This window comes from Exophiala bonariae, assembly GCF_035927105.1.
Source record: "Exophiala bonariae strain CCFEE 5792 chromosome Unknown scaffold_9, whole genome shotgun sequence".
Classification (NCBI taxonomy): domain Eukaryota; kingdom Fungi; phylum Ascomycota; class Eurotiomycetes; order Chaetothyriales; family Herpotrichiellaceae; genus Exophiala; species Exophiala bonariae.
In genome coordinates this window covers 200,435-222,580 of record NW_027042484.1, presented here as the reverse complement: position 1 = coordinate 222,580, position 22,146 = coordinate 200,435, and the positions used below count along the sequence as shown (strand labels likewise).

The following is a 22,146-nucleotide window of genomic DNA, read 5'->3' as shown; positions in this document are numbered from 1 at the left end:
CATAGCGGACCGAGAGCAGCCTACGTTTCCATCCATGGTCTGATCGTCAAGCACCTGGGAAGCGGAAGTGACACCTTTCTGAGCATTGTCATCGAATAGACTTTTGTTCTCGACATCGAGGAATCTATGCATGTGATGGTGGTCTCTTGATTGACCACACGGGCATTGTGGAGTATGCAGGTTCACTGAGGAGTATGTGAACAGTTCGGACCACAGTAAGGGATCTCAAGATGGACGGAAATCAACCGAGCAGTAAGTTTATTGACTTTCAATTCTTGAATAATTGCAACTTTCCTCTCAGAGTCGAGCTCCATTGCCGCTGTCTACCCAACCGCCCGTCACCATGAGACTCGAAGTTGCTTCTAGCTCGGGTTCCACGAACACATTAGACAAGTGTGCTGACCATCAAGACCAACCCGATTACGCGAATCATCGAGTCTTCCAGAAAAACAGACTTCCAGCACGATCTTACTTCATTCCTGATACATCAGTACTATTGAATGGTCAGTGGGATTTCCATTATGCGAAGACTCCTGGTCAATCCCCGAGCTGGGACGAGATCGATGTGAGTAAGGAGTTTCAGTGGCAGAAGATCACTGTGCCCGGCCATTGGCAACTACAGCGATATGGAAGACCTCAGTACACGAATGTCATCTATCCATTCCCTGTTGACCCTCCTCATGTGCCCACCGAGAATCCGACGGGGAGCTATCGGAGACGGTTCAGAATCCCTTCGCACTGGAGCCGAGAAACTCAAGTACGTCTCAGGTTTGACGGTGTCGACAGTGCTTTCCATCTCTTCGTCAATGGACATCAGGTTGGCTACTCGCAAGGTAGTAGGAATCCGGCCGAATTCGATATTACTTCCTTCATTAAACGAGATGCAGTAAACGAAATCTTGGTCCGAGTCTACCAATGGTCTGATGGCTCATATATTGAGGATCAGGACCAATGGTGGCTATCTGGAATCTTCAGAGATGTCCATCTAATCGCATTTTCGTCCAAAGCTCGCATTGAAGATTTTGCCATTGAAACCGATCTTGATAGTGACTATGAGAATGCGACTTTGAGCGTGCGGCTAGATCTAGCTCTAAAGGATGATTCAAAGATCGCGATAGGAGTCTGGCCATCAGATGAGTCCGAAGTCTTGATATCTGACCACTGTACGATTTCCAGCAATGAGAAGTCACTGGCAAAGACATTTACTGTGAAAAAGCCCGACAAATGGACGGCTGAAACTCCGGTCCTGTATCGTATGCAGATCCAGCTGTCGGATTCAGACGGCAGAATTATTCAGACTATTCACCACTGCTTCGGGTTCCGAAAGGTTGAGATCAAGAAAGGGCTTCTCACTGTGAATGGGTCACGGTTGCTTTTGAGAGGTGTCAATCGACACGAACATCACCCAAAGTTCGGTCGCGCGGTGCCTGTAGATTTCTTGAAACAAGATCTGTTACTCATGAAGCAACACAACATCAATGCCGTCCGCTGCTCGCATTATCCCTCTCAGCCTGCACTTTACAGTATCTGCGATGAAATCGGATTATGGGTTCTGGACGAGGCTGATCTCGAATGCCATGGATTCTATGATGCTGTCGCTAGGCCTTTAAATGTCCCAGAAGAGATGGACTACGACAAACGGAAGAAGTTAGTCTTCGGCAAGGCTGCTCAATTTACGTCGGACAATGCTGAGTGGGAAGCTGCTTACGTCGATCGGATGACTCAAATGATACAAAGAGACAAAAATTACACTTCGATCATCATCTGGTCTTTGGGAAACGAGGCATTTTACGGACGCAACCACAAAGCAATGTACGAGTATTCCAAGCGTGTCGATCCTTCCAGACCAGTTCATTATGAGGGCGACGCGGAAGCCTTATCCGCTGATATGTACTCATATATGTATCCATCTGTCAAAAGACTGATCACTCATGCGAAAGAGACAGGTGTAGCAGCTGATGGCACTTTCCAGAAACCAATCATTCTTTGCGAGTATGCCCATGCTATGGGTAATGGGCCAGGCCTTTTGGAGGATTATCAAGCTGCATTCCGAGACTTCCCTAGATTACAGGGCGGCTTCATATGGGAATGGGCCAACCATGGATTGCTAAAGCCGTCAGAAGAAGATCCAAGCACTGATATCTACGGCTACGGTGGTGATTTTGATGACTTTCCAAATGACGGAACCTTCGTGATGGATGGTCTTCTCTACAGTGATCATACACCCACTCCCGGATTGGTTGAACTCAAGCAAGTCATCTCCCCAATCAGAATATGGGCAGCTGATGTAGGCAAGTCACTCGTCATTGAGAACGGCTTCAATTTTATCGATCTGAGCGACTATGTAGCCCACTACAGGCTAGAGGTATTGGGTGCTAGGTAGGTACATCCCCATCTCGAGTTAATGTTGCAACCACTAACGGAACGAAGCAAATCACTGATTGCCTCGGGTGCGCTTGAATTGCCCTCTCTGGCAGCTGGTGCCACTGGAACGATCGACCTACCTCCGGAAGTCCTTCAGCATAATCCAAAGGCCCCAGGTGAATCGTGGCTTACTATTGCCTTGAAAACCAGAAATTCCTCTTCTTGGGCCGATGCTGACCATGAGATTGCTTGGTTCCAACACTGCATTTCACCACAGCAGCGCAAAGAACCTGCATTCGCCCTAGAAATTTCTCCAAGCTTGAGATTTAGTACATCGAAACGAGTTTTCACCTTCGAAGCAGATGACTTCAGCCTGGAATTCGATCGCAGCTTCGGGCATATCAAGTCCTGGAAATACGGCGATTCCGAGCTCCTTCACGATAAAGGACATTCGGTGCCTCCATTCCAACTTGGGTTTTGGAGACCACCAACGGACAATGATGGGGCCTGGCAAACGAATGTTTGGAAGAACTGGGGCTTGGATACCCTCACTGTGCAAAATCGGAGCCTTGATGTCAAGTGGATCAGTGAGAGCGAGGTGTGGATAATATCAACATCATATATCAGTCCTCCAATCCTGGCCTGGGGCTTCTTGGTCGAAACAACCTATCAAATCCTTGGTAGCGGTCAGATGACGATAAAAGTCCACATGAAGCCGCAAGGAGCAATTCCCACGAATTTACCGCGAGTAGGATGGGACATCAAATTATCCGACTCCCTGGATCGGGCTGAGTGGTTCGGCCGTGGACCTGGTGAGGGATACAACGATAAGAAATCGGCACAAAAAGTGGGGATTTTCAAAGCCTTGATCGACGACTTGCACACGCGCTACGACATTCCACAGGAGAATGGGAATCGTATTGACACCCGGTGGGTGAAGCTGCTCAATGCGAGAGGCATGGGCCTGAAGGCCTCCTTATCCGGCTCGAAGAGATCGGAGGGCTTGTTTCAGTGGGCGGCATCACGGTATTCGGCGCAGACACTAGAAAAGACCAGACATCAAGCTGAGTTGAAGAAGGATGACTTGGTCCACTTCCGCTTAGATGCAAATGTCGCTGGTGTAGGGACTGGTGCTTGCGGACCCGGCACAAACGAGGAGGACCAGGTTAAATGTGAGGAGATGGAGTTTGAGATTCATCTGCAGCCTGTATCTGCTTGACAGAAGTAGAACACAATATTTATTTGTTGAAGAATCTTATGTTTGGCTGGCATAGCAACTCATTAAGAGGAATTGATACTGTGCTATAGAAAGCCAGCTTTTCTAGGCTTTGCTCGCTTCATCCTGTATTAGGCCCTCGGCGATCTCGATCCAGGCTATTGCTTGCGCCACACTAGGTGAACGATGATCGCCAGGAATAGCAGCCCACCTCGTCAAAAGACTTCTTAGGTGCTGACCTAGCATTGTAGCTTCGGGACGAATGTATGGCTTCACGCCCGGAACACGGTACCCCGCGAGCAAGATGAACATCGCGGCAGCCATTCTATCCACGCGCCGGAGAACAAACTGTGCATTAGCGAGTGTACGCAAGAGTGTAGGAGTGTTAGTAAATAATGGAAGACTGTGGAAAATACCACTTAAAGGAGACTTACGATAAGGAGCATATCCATGTATCAATAAACACCGTGTGACTGAAACTCCTTAAGTTGAGGATGTGTTCGATACAAGCATCAAGACACTTCTTACACATATCGCGTACAGCTTGATCAACCCACCTTGGAGCCGCCAGCATCCACATCAGATAAGGACGATAGATTACACTCCGACAAGTGAGATAGCGCTGTCGGAGAAAACCAGCCTGCTGGTTCGGGGTCGGCTGAGTGTCGAGGGCAAACTGGAACGAAGGTGGCAATAGTTCTCTCCAATCCTCGAGTTGGTGGTCTAGCTCGGCGACCATATCTGGGAAGCGGCGATCGTCCAGGCTTGCACCAGTGTCTTTGCTGTAGAGGAGATGATGGACACGGTTCAGAAGCCGACGGATTGAGAGACAGGCGAGGAAGTATAGGGCTGAGCGTTCTTCTTCGACTATGCTGTCATGCGTATGGCAGTGGCCGGGAAGTGGAACCGAGGATTCCATGTTGGCGATGCCGGAGAGGGGAAGTGCTGAGAGCTCCGCGAGGTAATCACTGAGTTGGGGGGATCAGATTGAATACCCGTTAGTAGGTGATAGGAGTGCATACCTCTCGAGAATAAAGCATGACCAGAAGATCCGTCGTGTACACTCCTCGTCATCCGACGTGGTGCCAACAGGTTTGTAGGATAACAGAACTCGGCATTTTGTGGCGGTTGCATTGATGGACGACCAAGCTTGCAAAGGTCGTTGCGAGAATGCATAGTAAAGTGCTGTGAACAGGAGGCAGTGTAGTGCAGACCTGCTAATTTCCTGGTACGCAATATGCATCCTGCTTACTGCAGATTCGAAATACATATCGCCCATTCTCCGCCTCTGTGATTGAAGATTAGCCCTAGTAGGATCAGGATCCTCTTGAAGTGCTGACGATGCTGCTTCGCATGCACACCCCAAAGCCATGAGTAGGAGCGCAAGGCATGAATCGCAATCATTCCCAAGTTGACCTGTCACCAATCTGGCTTTCAAAGGTTCAATGATGCTCTTGGCCATGGTGGGATACCAGAAATTAATGTTCTGTTGGAAAGCCTTAACTATTTTGCTAACCTCGCTGGCATCTGCGAACGGTATCATCGGGGTTTGCCAATTGCCTGACAGGAGAGGTCGAGCTTGCTCGAGGTTGAATATTGATACGTTTTGTCGGTGCCGGATCTCAGCATACGAATCGAAATGCGGCCAATCAAGAATAGATTCTGTGGAAGATGTGTGTAAGCGTGACAAGCTCGCATTTTGAAGGGTTTGAAGCCAATTATGGAACGGGTCTTCAACGTTGTCTTTCTGGCCGGATGACATCGAATAAGGGGCGATCGGTGAGCTTGTATCCCTGCTTACCGCTCGAAGGGCAGACAGATCGGGTGTCATGTTCTGCGGTATCATGAGCGAGCAATTCCACTGTTTGAAGCCTCATTGCTAAACTGACAATCTTGGAATCCATCTGTTCCAGAAACCTTTCCATTCGCAGTACGGCAGCGAGAATGAGATCACTCTTGCCCTTGCTGATGGTGACCGTGTCAGTATGCTAGCACCCAAGATCAATGGGATACGTACGCAACAGTTTCCATAGCATAGGTACATTCCAAATTCGACACCTTGCAGGTCGTACACCTTGGAGTTCTGCCATCACATCTGACCCCTGATCAGTCCCAGCCATAACTCTTCCACACTCTGCTTACCTGGTCTTTCTGTTCCGGCAGACATCACACTAGGACTCTTAGCCTCGATCTGCATATTTAGAAAGTTGAATTACCGCATGAGCAGTCCGTCTTCTCTTCCGTGAATTGTGGTCTGCTTTGGTCGTCTCCGGAGCTTGGTCAGAGGAATGGGCATCAGACCCATCATCTGCCATCGTGGAGCTTAACAAGTTTGAAACTACTGTCGATGAGTCTCCCCAATGCTACTCGATAGCCAGCCACTTCAACAGCATCAGAGAACAATACGTATTGTCATGTGTGGCAGAAGGTGATCCAGTTCTAATTAGTTGAACCTTTGCAAGGATTGACAACCTCGGTTTTGATGGGCTGTCAAGCTCAATGCATGTTAAATCTGGAGACCGTCCCGAGTTGCTTTCCAATGGTCCTCCAAGCATCGCCTGCCGTGAGTGCAAAGCCAAATAATCTCGATATCCAAGCAGGTTGGTGAGTGTTGCTTCATGCCGATACGGTGGACGATCTCCCCAAATGGTCTCCCAGGCGAATGGGGAGATTTCCTGAGCGTCTAATCTTCCCTATCCAGCCATCGTGGTGTCTGGTAAAGTACTCTGGTGCTTTTGGGGGTGAGACTAACCCCCGCTTGACCAGCTGGCACGCCCTAGAGGCCCTCAGCCCACTCATTTTGGCGTAAAAGCCACCCGAGGGCTGGGCTAAAACCGGGCCTCGGGCACCAGTTACTGAAGTCAAGCAGCATCAAGATAATCATTACTTGACCGTATAAATCCCGAGCTTCTTCCGCGACAAAGGCAACTCTAGTCAGATGCTCGGACCGTACTCTCTCTCTTATAAAAAGATGAGCGTGTAATGGTTGTTGGTTTGAACACGGAAGTGCCGGGAGCATGGGGCTGAGTATCAAATCAGCAAGGGTTTCTATATGTGGCCGCGCTGGGCCTAAGTGGAAAGTACTTCTGTCACTTGAATATCGACGAAGTCTATCACACTTTCTGGTGCATGAGCATATTGTCCCTGCTCAGCATACTAGACATTGGCCAAGAGGGACAGAGATTGGACACGAAAACGCTCTCAAGCTTGCCGTCAAGCAGTATGTTCCAAAGGATAATTCGACATCAAGTCCTGGCGACGTCACCTTCGTTGCCGCTCATGCCAACGGTTTTCCAAAGGTTGGTCTGTAAAGGGTCAAGTTCAATCCTCAAAAATTTACATCTAGCAGGAGTTGTACGAACCGCTGTGGGATGATTTGCACGATGCGCTGGCCAGAAAAGGAAGACGTATCTCATCGATATGGATAGCTGACTTGGTCCATCAAGGGCAAAGTGCCGTTCTCAATGAAAAGTCGTTGGGAAATGATCGTAAGTATATCCTACCGAATTCCAGTTCAAGCTGATTTCTGTAGCTAATTGGTGGGACGGTGCACGAGATCTAATGTACCTGATCAACCAGAAGCAGGACCTTATGCCTCAGCCTCTCTTTGGCATTGGTCATAGCATGGGTGCATCCCAACTGTGAGTATCTTGTCAAAAGTTGTTGAGTATCTAACTCATCTTCGGCAGAGCGGCACTTTCGTTGCTACATCCCGGGCTCTTGCGTGGATTGATATTGATAGATCCGGTCATACAAACCGAGAACCCCAGTAAGATCTATGCTCCAGCTTCGACATATCGGCGTGATAGTTGGTCGTCAAGGGAGGATGCGGTCGAGCGCTTCTCCAAGAGCAAATTCTACCAGGCTTGGGATCCTCGAGTACTTTCTCAATGGAACCAATATGGCCTCAGGGAACTTTATCCAGAGGGGGCGAATCAAAGTCATCCACCAGTGACCTTGAAAACACCAGTTTCTCAAGAGGTTTTCTCTTACCTAAGGCCCAAGTACTATGGAAGTCCTGGTTCATCGCCGGAGAAAGATCGCTTGATGTATGGGGACATGCATCCTGAGGATATAGAGCCAGATTACGATTTCTATCGACCTGAACCAGCTGAATTATTTCGCAAGCTTCCAGAATTGAGGCCACCTGTGCATTATATATTTGGTAAGAACTCCGAGTTGGCAACACCTCTTTTGAGACAGAAGAAACTAGAGACTACGGGCACTGGAGTGGGAGGAAATGGTGGGTGGAAGGAAGGTCAAGTCCATGAAACAGTTCTCGACTGTGGTCATTTGGTCCCTATGGAGAGAACAACAGAAAGCGCAAACGTTGCTGCTTTCTTTACCGCGACAGAGCTTGACAGGTGGGAGGAGTTCACTAAAGAATGGCAGTTGCGCTGGCGTTCTAAATCGCGACGAGATAGAGTTGGTATAGATGAAGAATGGAAGGCAAAGATAGGGCCAAGGCCGTCGAGGACGAAATGATAAGTCAAGTCATCAGACGCAAGCACATACATACCTCCCTAGGTAGGATTCCAGGTGATGAGTTGTGGACCTTGAAATTCGGAGTGAAGAGCAAGGACGTGTCACGATCAGACCGCGTTGGTTCATGACGGACTATAGTTATACCGTATCCGAGATCACGTGATAATTCCCCATTTCTGCCAAACTGCCAAGTGTGCATCTGACTGATTGTCTGCGCAGCTTTACAACTACTCCGTCACAGCATCTTGAAGCGCGTTTTTGCAATACGGTCGAGCAACGCGTAGGACATCATGGTATTTTGGTTTCTCTCATTCTGATCATGATGGTAATCACTGACATAGATAGGTTTACGATTGGGAACCCCACAAAGATGTCTGCTATCAACTCTACATCCAAGAGCGCAAGGTACGCGTCGATCACCCTCACATCATCTAGAGTACAGCTAACTCGGGACAGTCGCTCGAGGAAATCATGCAACACATGCGGGATAATCAAAATTTCACTCCGTCAAAACGCGCTTTTCAAACCCAGTTCAAGCGGTGGGATTTCCCTTCCAAGCGAAAACCTGCCTTTCGAGATGAAGACCTGGTTGATCGCGTAAAAGAGCTTTGGGAAAACAATCTCTCTCAACGAAATATGCTTGCGGTATTACACTCTGAGGGTCATGACATCAAGGAGCGCGAACTCATGAGACTTCGAGCCAAGAATCGGTGGTTAATGCGGATACCCAACGGAACAAAACCCACTCCAGCCGAAGAAGAAGAGGCAAATTTCGAAGCTCAGTTACTCGAAGCAACCCGAGCTGAGGATACTCTGGAGGGCGACCTCGAGGGTGGTCTCGAGACCGCTCCCACTGCACCAAACACATCAGCTCCAGTCGTGGATGATCCTCCCCCAGAATTTGTTGAACGACAGAAGGATCGCCTTGCGCGACTTCAAGTAATCAGTGACGAGAGATGGGCTGCCAAGAAGCGTAGACGCCGAACCAAAGGCTATGCTGGTCTTCCTGCTGATCCCGAAGGACTTGCCCCTCGTTTCCCATCGGAGACCACACTTGAGGAAAGTCGCGGGATCCTATCCTTGGACACAAAACAGTATCGTGCAGTTCGTGATCAATTTCAGGCAATTTGTGAGGAGGAGTCTATTCTACAAAAGACGGTTGCTGGTGCCGAGAAATGGCAGGCCGCCAAAGATCGTCTGGTTCGCGAGAATACACTTCTTCAAGCTGTCCTCTGGACAGACAACACCAATATGCAAGGGAAGGAACTTGCACTTGACGTGATCTGCACCGATGTGACCAAGCGTATCCGAACCATGGGACGCCGACTGACCATTCTTGAGTCGAAGAATGTCCTCGGTATCAATCCAGAACAGAGCCGTCAGATCCGCGCTGGTTTTTACGACATTCTCAATTCTGAACATTATACTAGCAAGCTTGAAATGGGTCCAGAGATGTGGAAGACTCTCAAAGATCGTTGGATCAACCAAACACCACTACTCGAACAAATTTTGGCTTCAGGAGCTGATGACCCTGAGCATGAGAAGAAGAAAGCTGCATTGGAGCTTTTGTGTCGTGATGTTATGAAACGTGTCAGAGATGATCGTGCAAAGAAAAAGGGTACCTTCCGAAAACCCCCAACACAAACATCAACACGAGCTGCACCAGTCCCAGTGTCTGTGGAACAGCCTATTGTCTCGACACCATACGCACCTTCATTACCTGCCAACCCATTCAGCGAGCTACCAGCTGCAATGACAAACAATGATTTGTCTGAACTTCAGATCGATCCAAATCTGCTCCAGGCTGCAGACAACCTCGTGGAACCTCCAGAGTCGACCATGACTGCGGTATACATTCGACCACATCCGAAGTCAAATATCTACAACAACACCAAGATGTGGTTGGGATCCTTATCGGGTCGTACTGTCCAGGAGCTGCATGCTTTACTTGCGTCGAAATATCCTGATGCAAAGCCAGCACGTATTGATGGAAGTGAGAAGGACTCGACAGGTCATGAGATTTCTTATTTGATTGAAGAGGACGAAGAGCTTGATGCATATCTGGATCACGTCAAGGGTCGTAAGGCCACTTTTATTGTTCTATTGACATCAAAGAACTAATTACGAGTCTACGCTGATCCTGGATGAAAACTGTATGTTCGAGTACAATCTCATATCCCTCGATAATCCTTTACGAAACTGTTCATACGATCATGACTTCTTGCATTTTGGGGGGAAGGTGCATGAACAGCAAATCGGCGCAACATTACCTCTCGCAATGCGATTCATTGCAGCAGACCAGTCTCACTTGAGGGCCGATGACTTTCATAGTTTATGTGTCATTAGTGCGTTATTCACTACATGGGCAACATGATTCAATGCTCATGACACCAGTGACAGTCTTTACATAGCTTAATGCATATCAACTTGGCTTCCTGCTTTGCATAATGACACTCTCTTGCCCATCAGCACTATATATGAGACAGAAATTGACCTCCAAGATTGAGGCGAATACGAAAGATCTACCTTGAGAAACACCACTTGACTCGACACCAACTCCTCTGCACCTAGTATATCACAGTTTCGAATCTCTCTTCTTATTATCCGTAATTTGGCCACGTTCATCATCCTCTATCGGATCCTTCTCCGTTGTTTCCGCCTTCAGACTGATGGGGTCGCCCAACATAGATGGGTTCCCCTTCATAGCCTCATTAAGATCTTGTTTGGCAATGTCTTTCAGGCTCTTCTTTGAGCTATCCTGATCATTGTCGCTGGATAAATCGCCCTCTGTTGGTGATGGGGCTATGGTGTCAAGGTTCGTCTGTGATTTGGTTTGAGACTTCTTCGTCGGCTCGTTGTCGGATGTTTCTGCTTTGAGAGAGACTGGATCGCCTAATGCTGTGGGGTTTGATTTGGCACTCTCTGAGAGTGACTTGGGTGCCATTATCAAGACAAGAACGGGTGTTGATGCTTTGATGGGGATTTAAAGCCGACCAGCTTCAAAAATCACCTGCTTGTATCTCGGAATAGCGGCCGACAAGAGTGAGGTTGCACGAGATGGTGCATCAATATCACCTGTATCAATCCTTATATCAATGAGAAGCTGTTAGCTCAAGTCAACATGCCGAGGTCGTCGAGACAATAATGATGTAGTCATGGCTCTGACGTCTTCCATTTCTGGGGTTGAGGAATACCAGTCATCTAAGTGGTCAAATATGGTGCGGATGATCCACAATTGGAGCAGTGGCCGACCATGGACACACTGACTATGCGTCTGATATTTTCGGGGCTTTAAGTATTCTTGAGTCTTCGATCGGCATGTGTTAGACAACTTGAACACCAAGACCAGGTGCTGCTTCCGAATGTTTGGTCTTCCACTCCTCCCCGGACGCGCAGGTCAGGAATGGTCCATGATGGGCGAGAGCAGTGCCGATGCTTCATAGTCGTCCACCATGGTCTCCCAATAGCTCTCTCCGAGTGTCCAAGATACTTGGTCGTCGGAAGGACCCTGGAAATGATGAAGGAGGTATTGATCTTGTTCTGAACTCCACATCTTTTCTCCATGTGCAGCGAAGGAAGTTAAATCGTGCCAATTCGTTTCGTCCATTGTGGTCACGGTCGACAGCTGAGTAGGCACTGGTATCTTGTGCGTGTCTTGTACCAGATTTGCTGCTTCTGAGACACTCTCTCGCAAACCGAGTGGATGTGCGAGATTGATCGGCAGTGCCCAGACCACATTCCAGCGAAGCGCCAGCTCCTGGATCTGCTCGATTGCTCTCGTGGCAACCAATGGCCACATTTCGTGAATCTCAATCAGTGCATCTGTACAGCTGCGAAGACCATTCGCAGCTTGACGACCGAGAGTTGTCTTTCCAGAAGTCGCGTTCAGGAGATGGATGACAGCTGCGCTTAAGATATAGTCAATCACTTGTGGGGAAATGCTCTCGAACTTGCGACTTCTCCTATAAGAGCGGATGGTCCTTGAGATTGTTGAAGCTGCGCCTGTTGTGGACCTCAAGGCGAATATGGCAGCCGAGCTACCTCTCGGCTCATTGAGCAATGGACGATGGATCAATAGCAATGCAGTATTATAGGCGAGTTGAAACCATACGGCACTATCAGGCAGATAACCTTTGCGCAGTCTCAAACGGTCGTCAATTTTCGAATGGAAACCTGTCAAGGATTTGTGTGATCGCATTACAAGTGCCTCTCTTTCGGTTCCTGTCAGTTGACCCCAGCCGAAGGCATAACTGAAGCACTAAGTCAGTCATTCGGAAGAATGATCGTGCAAAGCTTACACTTGGTCCATGCTAGAGTCCCACAAATGCCACAACTGGCAGAATGCTTCATGACCTGCTTCTTCTAAAGTACCTTCCCCGTCCATTACATCTCGAAATGGGGGAAGACGAACCCGTTGCCAATGGAGTGTGCAATTCATTCCGAATCTCGAGGTCAGAAGTCTGCAAAGGAAGTCAATGGCAGTACCGACGGATTCGCAAAGGAACGGCACCTATCAACCGAGAAGTATGCCCAAAAAGAACGGATCCGACGCCTGTAATGGTCATTGTGAGCCTGTGTACGGTCTGCAGATTTCATCAAACCCGCCACGTGTAAGCCCAGGTAAAGGATGTGTCCTGTTGCCATGGCTTTTTTGTCAGTATACGTATGCTTTCATGCCTGGAAGTCATCATACAGATGTAGTTGTATGCCATGCTCGGAACACCAAACATCAACTCTTGCCATGCTAGGAGGGCCAATCCCTGAACCACCAGATCACTTGGTCGGTGCTTGAAACAGTGGAGTGGAAGGCTTTGTGCGAGCGTTGAAAAGGATTGCCCAACCCGCTTAGCATCCTCTCGAGAAGAGAACCGTGCAGCTACAGCTATGATTGCCGCATTGCGAAATCGGTGGTCAATATTATTGACATCGGCCCCGCAGATCTTCAAGTCCTTGATATCTTTCACATCCAAGAATTGATGAAAACCGTTGAAGTGACAGACAAAAGAATCCACCAAATGCTCTAGGAGCTCCTGACTTACTCCTGGGATTTGTTTTTCACACTCCTGCAGATCATTTTTGCTTACCACGGCTTCTGACGATGCGTACTGATTTTCGATGTCTGGAGCGATGCGTTTACCTGCCACAATTGTGAAGGAAGGTTCGCCTTTCTCTTCAATGCCCATCTCTAGCATTAGGGAAGCTAGCTCCTCCATCGCTGATGTCGATCTAGAGTCCATCGACACCGTGCCGAGAGACACAGCTGGCGGATCGCTGCCCAATCCATCCTCCATGCTCTGGAGCTTGGCCGCTGGCTGCTCACACCGAGACATCGAGACGGTGTCGTGGAAGGCATCTTGACCTTCATCAACGCCAACGCTTCTGCTTCGAAGGGCTGATTCTAGCAATCTGATTTGGTTCTCAAGACCTCGGATCAAATCCTCGTCGTAGTGTCTTCGTCTATGACAGTTGTAAGCATAGCCTTATCATAGCGGAGGGTTGGATCCGCACTTCCTTGAAGTTTCCGAAGCATATTGACACTCTCGGCCGGACTTTGCGCACAAGGAGCAAATGGGCTGTCCGTCACACTAATCCCGTGTTGGTGGTGACAATTTCATCTCATGTGGTGTCAAATCAGAACAGGATTTTACCTTGCGCTTGTTCTTTCGACATTCTTCGCATGCGATTCTGATTCTGATGCGCTGTTTGGAGCCATTGGTCTCCATCGCCATTGATCCACAGTCTACATGCTCGATCAATTCTATGATTGTAATATTCAGGATTCAAAAATGCAAACGATAGAGTATGTCAGACTTATTGTGCGCACTATGATTTGACAGATTTAGGCCAATTTGTGATTGCCACGAAGCTCTAGCAAACCTGGTGCGGTATTTTTCCGATGATAGGATATCCGAAATTGATGGCGCCCTGCAGAGCTCCTAAACTGGACCCTCTTGGGCAGACGACCACCGCGCCCGGTTCACGCCTACAAGCTTTCTCCTTGGTTGTGAAAGATAATGAATCTACCCCGCAATCTCGAGGTCGAGACCAACGACACGAAGATGACTGTGTTACACACTTACCAATCTGCTACCACATCAGGCTTGTTAGGGTCGAAGCGAGAACGCCGCCGCATTCGTTTCGCTAGCGGCTCATTCACAAACGTTTTTGGTCGATTCTCGTACAACTTAGTTGACAGCAAAAATACCGTATAGATACGCTATTTTAGAAACGATAAGATTAGGAGAGATTGATCTGAACTTCAGTTATAAGGTTATTCGTTATCGCTGTTCACTGAACATATAATCGTGATTCCAGCGGGAAAAAGAGCTTCGTGAAGCTTAAGGCTGTTGATGATATTGTTACCACTAAAATTGGTGTGGTAACTGCATAGTAATGCATCAAATTATGAATGCGGTATTCATAAGTTGCGTAAACACGTAAATGCAGTCACACCCTTTGTTCCTGTTCAGGACAGGACAGGCTCATTGCCTTCTGAACTATCTGCGGCGTCAGCCGTTCCCTGTGAATGGTTGTTCTATATCGAGATGCACCAATTGACTCTTCCTTGCTTTTGCGGGTGTTGACCATCCGCAAGACCGTGACGATTTGACTTTCTAGCTTGCTCTCCGCCAAGTCATCATGCCAGCAGCCAGGGAAGTTAATGATTACTGGCTCCTTCGTGGCCTTCGTGGGCGTTCCGAACAGAAATACAATATCGTATCAGCTGAAAAGTATTAATTGAGATTGAGATCTTCTAGTAAGTTCGAGGCGACATCCAGAGCCTTTTCTTCATACAAGTATACAACGTGCGTAAGATTTTGTGTACTGTTATTCTACGTCAATTCGTACCTTCCTTACAATGGTTTGGCTTGCCAACCTCGAGGCCGAAAACCTCTTGTTCACGTATGCTCTATTTGGTGTACAACATGATGAGCTCACAGACAAGAAAAAGAAGACAATCTTGGAACTTTTCAGACTACTAAGCTCTTCTGCTGACCGGGTAGATCATCTTCAGGATGAGAGCCACGAAAGTCCACGCAAAAGCTCACAATCCACAACATTTGTCGCTTACTGGAAAGACACTGGTATATACCAAAGATGGCGAGAGAGTGACGCTTACAAGAACTTCTGGGATAGTCTTCCTGACGATGCAGGAGTTTGGCGGGAGGTCATGACGGTTCCCAAATCCCGTTATATGTTTGCAGCAAACCAGTACCAGACCTCCGGGTTGGCCACTATGCTGGGACTGAAGGAAAGCTCGGATGAAGGCTACTGGGGCGTCTACAGACATCGACTACACGAGACGCCAGATCAATACACCGATCCTGGTGATACGTTCACTACGTCACTTGTCACAACTACAAAAGTCAAGCCTGGTACCGAAAAGAAAGTCATCAACCTCGAAAACTTGTTTTTAAGCACCATTCGACCAGGCCGAGTCAAGTTGACAAAGATCCCAGATAACCTATGTTTCTGCCGTGAAGGGCAGAGACAGCCTCATTTCGACAAAGCGGAACTGGAGTCCTGGCTTGAAAATCTGGCCCCTTATGCACAATCTTGGATGAACCATTTGAACACAGCGAGGAACAAAAATGGAGTCGTATCATTCACAATGCACGTGGGACATGAAAATTCGAATCCTTCGGAGAAAAAGGACATCAATCCGTCAGAAGACCTAAGTCTGCCCACAGAAGCTGTGGCTGAGGCGAATCAATTGATGTACTTCCTCGATCTTGCACATTTCGAGCAAGCTGGTCGGTCGTTCAAGGATCATGTCAAGTTGCGTCAGAAAACCTTTGAACTCTATGGACCGGATGGGAAGCATAGTAATGGCAAGCTCTCGTTATTTGTCGAGTTGTGTGTATTGAAGTCTGGAGATCTAGAAGCTGAGTATATTGGATGCAAAGAGGGCACAGGCTTGATGTTTCTTCAGGACCTTTAGTTGGCGTTCTCGAAACGTCACCTGCGCCCAAGGAAAATGCTGTGAATCCCTCAAGTTGCGCCTACCATCGTCTTAGGTCGTTCCTAAATCCAGAAGATACGAGCACTGAACTAAGATCCCTACAGGCCATTGTGTATTAGTGATTACAACCTAGTAATACCTACTACAGCATAAAACAGTCATGAACTATCCCCTGTCGATCAAATACCTCTCTCTACAAAATTTCGCTACCAAATCTACGGCCAAGTTGTGACGGAAGCATTCCCGCACCTTGAGATCACCTTTGATAGGGCTACCGAGGCTTTCACCTCGCCTATCGCCTTAGTTAGCTAGCACATCCCAGTTCAACCCCGCATCCCTAAACTCTAGCGTGCGGGAGACTCATCCGCAAACGATAAGGAAGCTGACGATGGTCATCCAGCTCACCTGGATAGGTTTGGTAATTGCCCGACTAGAGTTTAGAACATCGACTCAATCATGTCGAAACTCTGACTCTGTCTACCCTGGGTTTTTCCAGCCCAAGACTGACTGATTGCGAGGTGATACGGAAGTGTAAAGGGTGCGGGGCTCGAAGTCCATAGCCCTGCTTGACTTCTTCCTTTGCTATCTTGATATTTAAGTTATCGACCACGAACTCCAGATCATTGTTTGGCTGTTTTGGAAATCATAACTCTCAAGTAAAGCAACCAATCTAGACATAACGAGCGACAATGGGAAGCACAGAAACAACATCCTCATCGACCTTACGGGTTGCGGTTGCGCAGTATGAACCAGAATGGCTCGACCTGCAAGGATCCGTGAAGAAGACATGTTCGATCATCACCGAAGCAGCGAAAAGAGGTGCTAAGATACTCGCATTTCCCGAATGCTGGATAACAGGATATCCAGCGTACATCTGGTGAGTTCATCGATGTCTCAGAGCTGGGTAGAGAATTAAACATACCTCAAAAAAAAGGGCACGACCATTGGATCCAGTATTGACGACAAAGTACATCCAGAACTCCTTGGCCGTTGATTCGGATGAGATGCGCACGATCCAGAAATGTGCAGCGGCCAATGGAATCGTGGTCTCACTGGGATTTTCGGAAAATGATCATAATTCAGTCTACATTGCTCAAGCCCTGATAGATTCGGATGGTAAAATCCTGATGACCCGACGCAAGCTCAAACCTACACATATGGAGCGCACCATCTTTGGTGACAGCTCTGGAAACAGTTTGATCAATGTAGCATCAACGAAGCTCGGGAAGAGAGTTGGGTCTCTCGCCTGTTGGGAGCATTGCCAGCCACTGTTGAAGTATCACACCGCCACACAGCGTGAGGATATTCATGTTGCCGGATGGCCACCATTGTCGCCTCATGCTGGACCTGAACTGTTCTCCATGTCTAAAGAAGGTTGGCACTTTTCATTGAAGCACCGAATCACTCTTGCTGACACATGACAGGTTGTCTCTGTCTTTCTCAAACATACGCGATTGAAACCCAGACATTTGTCCTGCATTCAACGACTGTCATTGGCCAAAAGGGGATCGATGCAATGTCTACTGCAGGAGCGATATTGATGTCAAGTCCTGGAGGTGGATACTCGGCTGTCGTTGGACCGGACGGTCGTTTATTGTCGGAATACCTGGAGCCCACGGAAGAAGGGCTAGTGATCGCTGATATCGACACGAACATGACCATCATGGCACGCAGCTTCCTTGACATTGTTGGTCATTACAGCCGACCAGATCTCCTTTGGCTCGGTTGTGATACCAGAGAAAAGAAACATAAGCTTGAAAAAAGAACAAAGCCAGAAGAGCCAGCTGAAGATGAAGAGTAATGATTTATTCTCCTCAATCGCAACCACGACATTTCTTAGATTGATTTACCACATCACAAGGCCGATGGTGCCCAAGAGACTACCGATTATAGTTGCCCACCCTGTTACTATTATTTGTCTGTTTGTGAGCATTGCCCCGGTGTCCCATATCAAATGTCTCAGGCTATGCAAGATATGAAACACAAATGGGAGACCAAAGAAACTCTTCAGTGCTATCCTGGTTCCCCATGATAAAGCGCCAAACCACGCTACGATACTTGCGGTATCGAGATGCCAACCAAACAGCGGTGCGAAGAGATATGCCGCCCCGAAAGCATAGATAGGTAAGGTGATGATGATGGCGGCATTCCGATTAGCTGCACCACAAATCCAATTTGTTTGAGGCCTATATATTGAAAGATGAGGGCTCGAGGGTCGATTTCGACGCTGAGCGGCAAGGTAGTCTGCACCTTGTCTTGCTGTGAGATTCTGGATTTGGACTCGGCTTGTTGGTGTGCTGGTTGATAGCCTGTGAAGATTAAAATGCTTCTCTCTCCACTGTTGTGCTCCAAATATTTCAGTTGACGTACCGGACTTGTGCAAATGGCTGACATCTTGGGATAACGGCTGGCGCTCTCCTTGTGACCAGTGATCTCTGACCGAAGCTAGGCCATGCCAAAGCTGTAGCTTGCCATGGTCGGCGTTCAATTGTCGATATAAATTCCAAGGCCCCGTGTGAGGGCTTGCACCACCTGGCTGATAGTATTCGCGAAGCCATGACAGAGAGAAGAGTCTCAAAACCTGGGAGTACTCTAGGAAAGCTGTATCCCTCAATATAGAGAGTCTCAAAGAATGAACTATTGCAATGCTGGAGGTCGGTCTCGTAACTGCCAGTCCCCTCCAGGCTTAGGAGGGCCAAGCAGCCAATCGGATTAAGGTGGCGTTTTGGGTCGCTAAGCCCAACTGAGAAATGTTCGTCCTTCCGATAATTCGGAACTTAGCTTTATCCATCTCTGGCACCTTGCAAGGGAGGGCACGCAATGCAATCAGATAGAAATGAGATCTCGACGTGAACAAGCCTGTGAAGCCTGCCGTGCTCGAAAATCGAGATGTGAGCCGTCTCAGAGTGAAGGTTCGTGCTTAAGGTGAGCGGTACCACGAGAAAAAGTGTCGGTTCTAATCGAGCAGATGTGAAGGGCTTGGGATTGCCTGTGTCCCACATGAGGCATTTCACCGAAAAAATCCGCAAAGAACAAATCCTCCCAAAAGGTAGAAACGAAACGAAACTCATATTGATCTTGCTGATTTGTGTCCAGAAACCAATACCGGTTTATTGGCCAGGATAAGGTCAGATGGAAGAAATCTCCATGGTCGCACAAGCCGGATGAAGCTGTTGAGAATGGAGCGACAGGAGGTCAGGCAGCCACAAAAGTCGCGAAGCGCGATACCAATCGAACTGCATCTGATCATCCTTTGGAGTCAGTGACTTCCTCCCACGGTCTTCCACATGACGCTGAAGTGCCCGATCTGTTCGGGAGACAGCTATTCAGCATCTTGAAACTTGAGGATTGTAATGTGGGTAGCCTCGAGGATATGGCAAATCTCAACTCCGAGACTTGTGTGCAGTTCTTGAACCATTATCAAGACATGTCTGAAACTAGTCCATTTGCGTTGCGACTCAGAACGACCGATGTCCACGCGCTATTATCCAATTCTCCAATGCTACTGCTCTCAATCATATTGACAGCCAGTAGTAGTAATGCAAACTTACAAAAGCAAGCCGATCGAGCTTTTTTGCAGGTATTTGCTGACAAGGTTATCGTTCAAGGTCAAAAAGCAATGGAGATCTTCCAAAGTCTCTTGACATATTTGAACTGGTATCATCTAAGGTTCGATGCTCAGAAGCAGCAATTTTACCAATTTATGCAATTGGCAAATGGGATGGCATCAGATCTCTTGTTGCCAAGGGTCCTGTCGAATTCTTCTGAAGATTCCATATTGACGGTTCAACTCATTGACCAGGCTCGAGCATTGCTTCAGTGCTACTATCTGAATGTGGCAAGTGCTCTTGGCTTCGATCGTTGCGAGACCATGCAGTGCCCTTCAAGCCTGAAAGCAGCCGCTCAGGTATTGGCTAGAGCAAAAGAATGGCCCTTGGATCAAGCTGCTCCATCTATGCTTGAATTGATGAACATTGCATGTTGTCACCAAAAAGACATGAAAGAGCCCAAAGGTGACAGCCAGTGCCTTGAGAGTCTTGAGAGTCTGCGAGAGACATTATATGGGTGGACGATGTCGACTACATCTGCCTCATCGGGAACAATGTTAGCTCCGACATATCACTTCATCGTCGCATATACCTTTCTCAAGTCAAAGAGTCTCAGGCAACCTGGTTCTCCTGCGTTGAAAGTTGGACTGGAAGCATGTCAGGCAGTCCTGTTCAAGATTCTCGAAAAGGGGTCTTGCCATCTCGTGAAGTTGAGCATCGTGGAGTGGGCCCATCTAATCACCACCCTCTTCATTCTTCCCTGGCTCGAAATCTCCGCCATCGTTGACCACCCGATCGATTCTACTAGGCCAGCTACCCCATTAACTCTTTACTTTGTTTCCATTTTTCGATTGCAGCTCTCAGATCTGAAGCTTTTATCGGAGAGTGAGACGGTGCTCAAGGCGGAGATATTATCAGGGTGGTTGGAAACGATCCTTGCGGCCGTCGAGACGCGAGCAAGGGCCCTAGCCGACAGGTTTCGAAACCGGAGTGATGACGAAGAAACCGCTTTCGAATTAGTCAACTCATTTCTGAAGAAGGAGATGGTTGGACTGCCCGAATCCCTTGATGTTACCCATAAGGCCGAACAAGGCAGGAGTAGAGAGGACTCATGGATCGAGTTCATGTCTGATTGGCTAGATTGGTAGGGCCAAGAAGTTAGTAGACGCTGCGGCTCGAGCACCTTCCTTTATTTTCCTCGATGATATCAACTCGTGTTTCGCTCCCAATTGTGTCTCTTCGACCAAGCATGAATTTTTCCTGATGACATGCGAGGTGTCGAGATCGTTTGAACCAAAATTTGTGGGAATCTGGTACCCACATCGGCTTATGGCTTATGGCTTATGGTCAACGTTATGCGTAATGACACCACTGCCCACTCCATAATTTGGACAGCAAGCTACAAATAGCTCGAGTGAGCAAGTCCATATGACAAAGGCCAAATCTACTCGAAACCATATCTCCCTCCTCAGAATTTAAGAACCCAACCCACAATATCAGCATGACGATACTCTTGACTGGCGGTACTGGTCGAACAGGATCAGCAGTCGCACGACGTTTGCATGAAGCAAAGATACCATTCCTCATCTTGTCAAGATCTGGTTCTGCACCTGCACCATATGAAGGCTGCCGATTTGACTGGGCTGATAAGAGCACCTTTGAGATCCCATTCTCACAAAGTCCAAATGTGGAAGCAATATATCTCGTGCTTAGCCTCGGAGTGATCGATGCCAAAGCACAAGCAGCTAGAGATTTCATTGATTTTGCAAGAGGAAAAGGTGTCAAGCGTTTCGTTATGCTCAGCATGAGCAATGCAGAAGTTGGAGAACGTGTCACGGGTGCTGTTCATGAGTACTTGTTGGAACTTCCTGTTGAATACGTAATTCTCAGACCAACGTGGTACATGGGTAGGTTGACAAGATTCCGATGTACTGTGATCTTTGAGTGACCTAGAAGAACAGAAAATTTTACTCATCCAAAGTCGAATACAATCAAGAACCTTGGCGAAATGTATTCGGCAACTGGAGATGGAAAAGTCTCTTGGATATCGACTGAAGACGTGGCCGCGGTGGCATATAGGGCGTTGACAGACAATCGGCTGAACAAGATTGACCCAATCTTGGTAGGGCCTGAGCTTCTCAGCTATGATGATGTATGATATCAAACCCTCTCGTCTGGGATACCGCCTAACATGATATCTCAGGTTGCCCAAATCATTGGTGACGTTACTAAAAAGGAAGTCAAGCATGTACGTATTTCAATGGATACATTGCGGGAGAACATGTCAGCAGTACTACCCTCTGTCGTTGTTGAAGGTTTGCTTGAGATGGAGGAAGAGTTCTCAAAGAACTTGGAGGCCATCCCAGATAATGGTGAGATGGAACGACTGACCGGGCAAAAGCCAATTCGATTTCGAGAATGGGCTGAGAAGAATAAGGCTGCGTGGATTTAAGGAGACAGTCTTTGTACTCTTAATTTGGTGCAGTTTGCAGCATGTAGCTCTCGCAGCTGGCTTGGCCTCTCAAAGTTTGTGATCACTCTTCCAAAAGATAAATCCAGAAGAGGGAGAT

General features: G+C 47.9%; 9 protein-coding genes across 9 annotated transcripts; 6 read left to right on the top strand and 3 right to left on the bottom strand.

Annotated features, from left to right (window-relative positions):
• Positions 1 to 343: 343 nt before the first annotated feature.
• LTR84_012915 (uncharacterized protein) lies at positions 344 to 3,583 on the top strand (the record flags this gene model as incomplete). The annotated part of the gene is made up of 2 exons (XM_064856421.1): positions 344 to 2,379; positions 2,431 to 3,583. The coding sequence occupies 2 exons, from the start codon at positions 344 to 346 to the stop codon at positions 3,581 to 3,583; spliced, it is 3,189 nt and encodes a 1,062-aa protein (XP_064707597.1).
• Positions 3,584 to 3,685: 102 nt separating this feature from the next.
• LTR84_012914 (uncharacterized protein) lies at positions 3,686 to 5,895 on the bottom strand (the record flags this gene model as incomplete). The annotated part of the gene is made up of 7 exons (XM_064856420.1): positions 3,686 to 3,928; positions 4,122 to 4,548; positions 4,603 to 5,414; positions 5,470 to 5,545; positions 5,598 to 5,675; positions 5,723 to 5,751; positions 5,797 to 5,895. 7 exons carry the CDS (start codon positions 5,893 to 5,895, stop codon positions 3,686 to 3,688), a joined length of 1,764 nt encoding a protein of 587 aa, XP_064707596.1.
• Positions 5,896 to 6,597: 702 nt separating this feature from the next.
• On the top strand, positions 6,598 to 8,065 carry LTR84_012913 (uncharacterized protein; the record flags this gene model as incomplete). Its single annotated transcript, XM_064856419.1, has 4 exons — positions 6,598 to 6,879; positions 6,930 to 7,068; positions 7,113 to 7,221; positions 7,270 to 8,065. 4 exons carry the CDS (start codon positions 6,598 to 6,600, stop codon positions 8,063 to 8,065), a joined length of 1,326 nt encoding a protein of 441 aa, XP_064707595.1.
• A 290-nt stretch (positions 8,066 to 8,355) lies between these two features.
• LTR84_012912 (uncharacterized protein) lies at positions 8,356 to 10,186 on the top strand (the record flags this gene model as incomplete). The annotated part of the gene is made up of 3 exons (XM_064856418.1): positions 8,356 to 8,358; positions 8,411 to 8,470; positions 8,522 to 10,186. The coding sequence occupies 3 exons, from the start codon at positions 8,356 to 8,358 to the stop codon at positions 10,184 to 10,186; spliced, it is 1,728 nt and encodes a 575-aa protein (XP_064707594.1).
• Positions 10,187 to 10,640: 454 nt separating this feature from the next.
• On the bottom strand, positions 10,641 to 11,009 carry LTR84_012911 (uncharacterized protein; the record flags this gene model as incomplete). The annotated part of the gene is made up of 1 exon (XM_064856417.1): positions 10,641 to 11,009. The coding sequence occupies one exon, from the start codon at positions 11,007 to 11,009 to the stop codon at positions 10,641 to 10,643; it is 369 nt and encodes a 122-aa protein (XP_064707593.1).
• Positions 11,010 to 11,462: 453 nt separating this feature from the next.
• On the bottom strand, positions 11,463 to 13,778 carry LTR84_012910 (uncharacterized protein; the record flags this gene model as incomplete). Its single annotated transcript, XM_064856416.1, has 5 exons — positions 11,463 to 12,315; positions 12,364 to 12,525; positions 12,576 to 12,711; positions 12,759 to 13,522; positions 13,714 to 13,778. 5 exons carry the CDS (start codon positions 13,776 to 13,778, stop codon positions 11,463 to 11,465), a joined length of 1,980 nt encoding a protein of 659 aa, XP_064707592.1.
• Positions 13,779 to 14,924: 1,146 nt separating this feature from the next.
• On the top strand, positions 14,925 to 16,007 carry LTR84_012909 (uncharacterized protein; the record flags this gene model as incomplete). The annotated part of the gene is made up of 1 exon (XM_064856415.1): positions 14,925 to 16,007. One exon carries the CDS (start codon positions 14,925 to 14,927, stop codon positions 16,005 to 16,007), a length of 1,083 nt encoding a protein of 360 aa, XP_064707591.1.
• Positions 16,008 to 16,717: 710 nt separating this feature from the next.
• Positions 16,718 to 20,724, top strand: LTR84_012908 (uncharacterized protein; the record flags this gene model as incomplete). The annotated part of the gene is made up of 4 exons (XM_064856414.1): positions 16,718 to 16,905; positions 16,963 to 17,402; positions 17,453 to 17,825; positions 19,125 to 20,724. 4 exons carry the CDS (start codon positions 16,718 to 16,720, stop codon positions 20,722 to 20,724), a joined length of 2,601 nt encoding a protein of 866 aa, XP_064707590.1.
• Positions 20,725 to 21,077: 353 nt separating this feature from the next.
• On the top strand, positions 21,078 to 22,028 carry LTR84_012907 (uncharacterized protein; the record flags this gene model as incomplete). Its single annotated transcript, XM_064856413.1, has 3 exons — positions 21,078 to 21,483; positions 21,538 to 21,728; positions 21,780 to 22,028. 3 exons carry the CDS (start codon positions 21,078 to 21,080, stop codon positions 22,026 to 22,028), a joined length of 846 nt encoding a protein of 281 aa, XP_064707589.1.
• Positions 22,029 to 22,146: the final 118 nt, after the last annotated feature.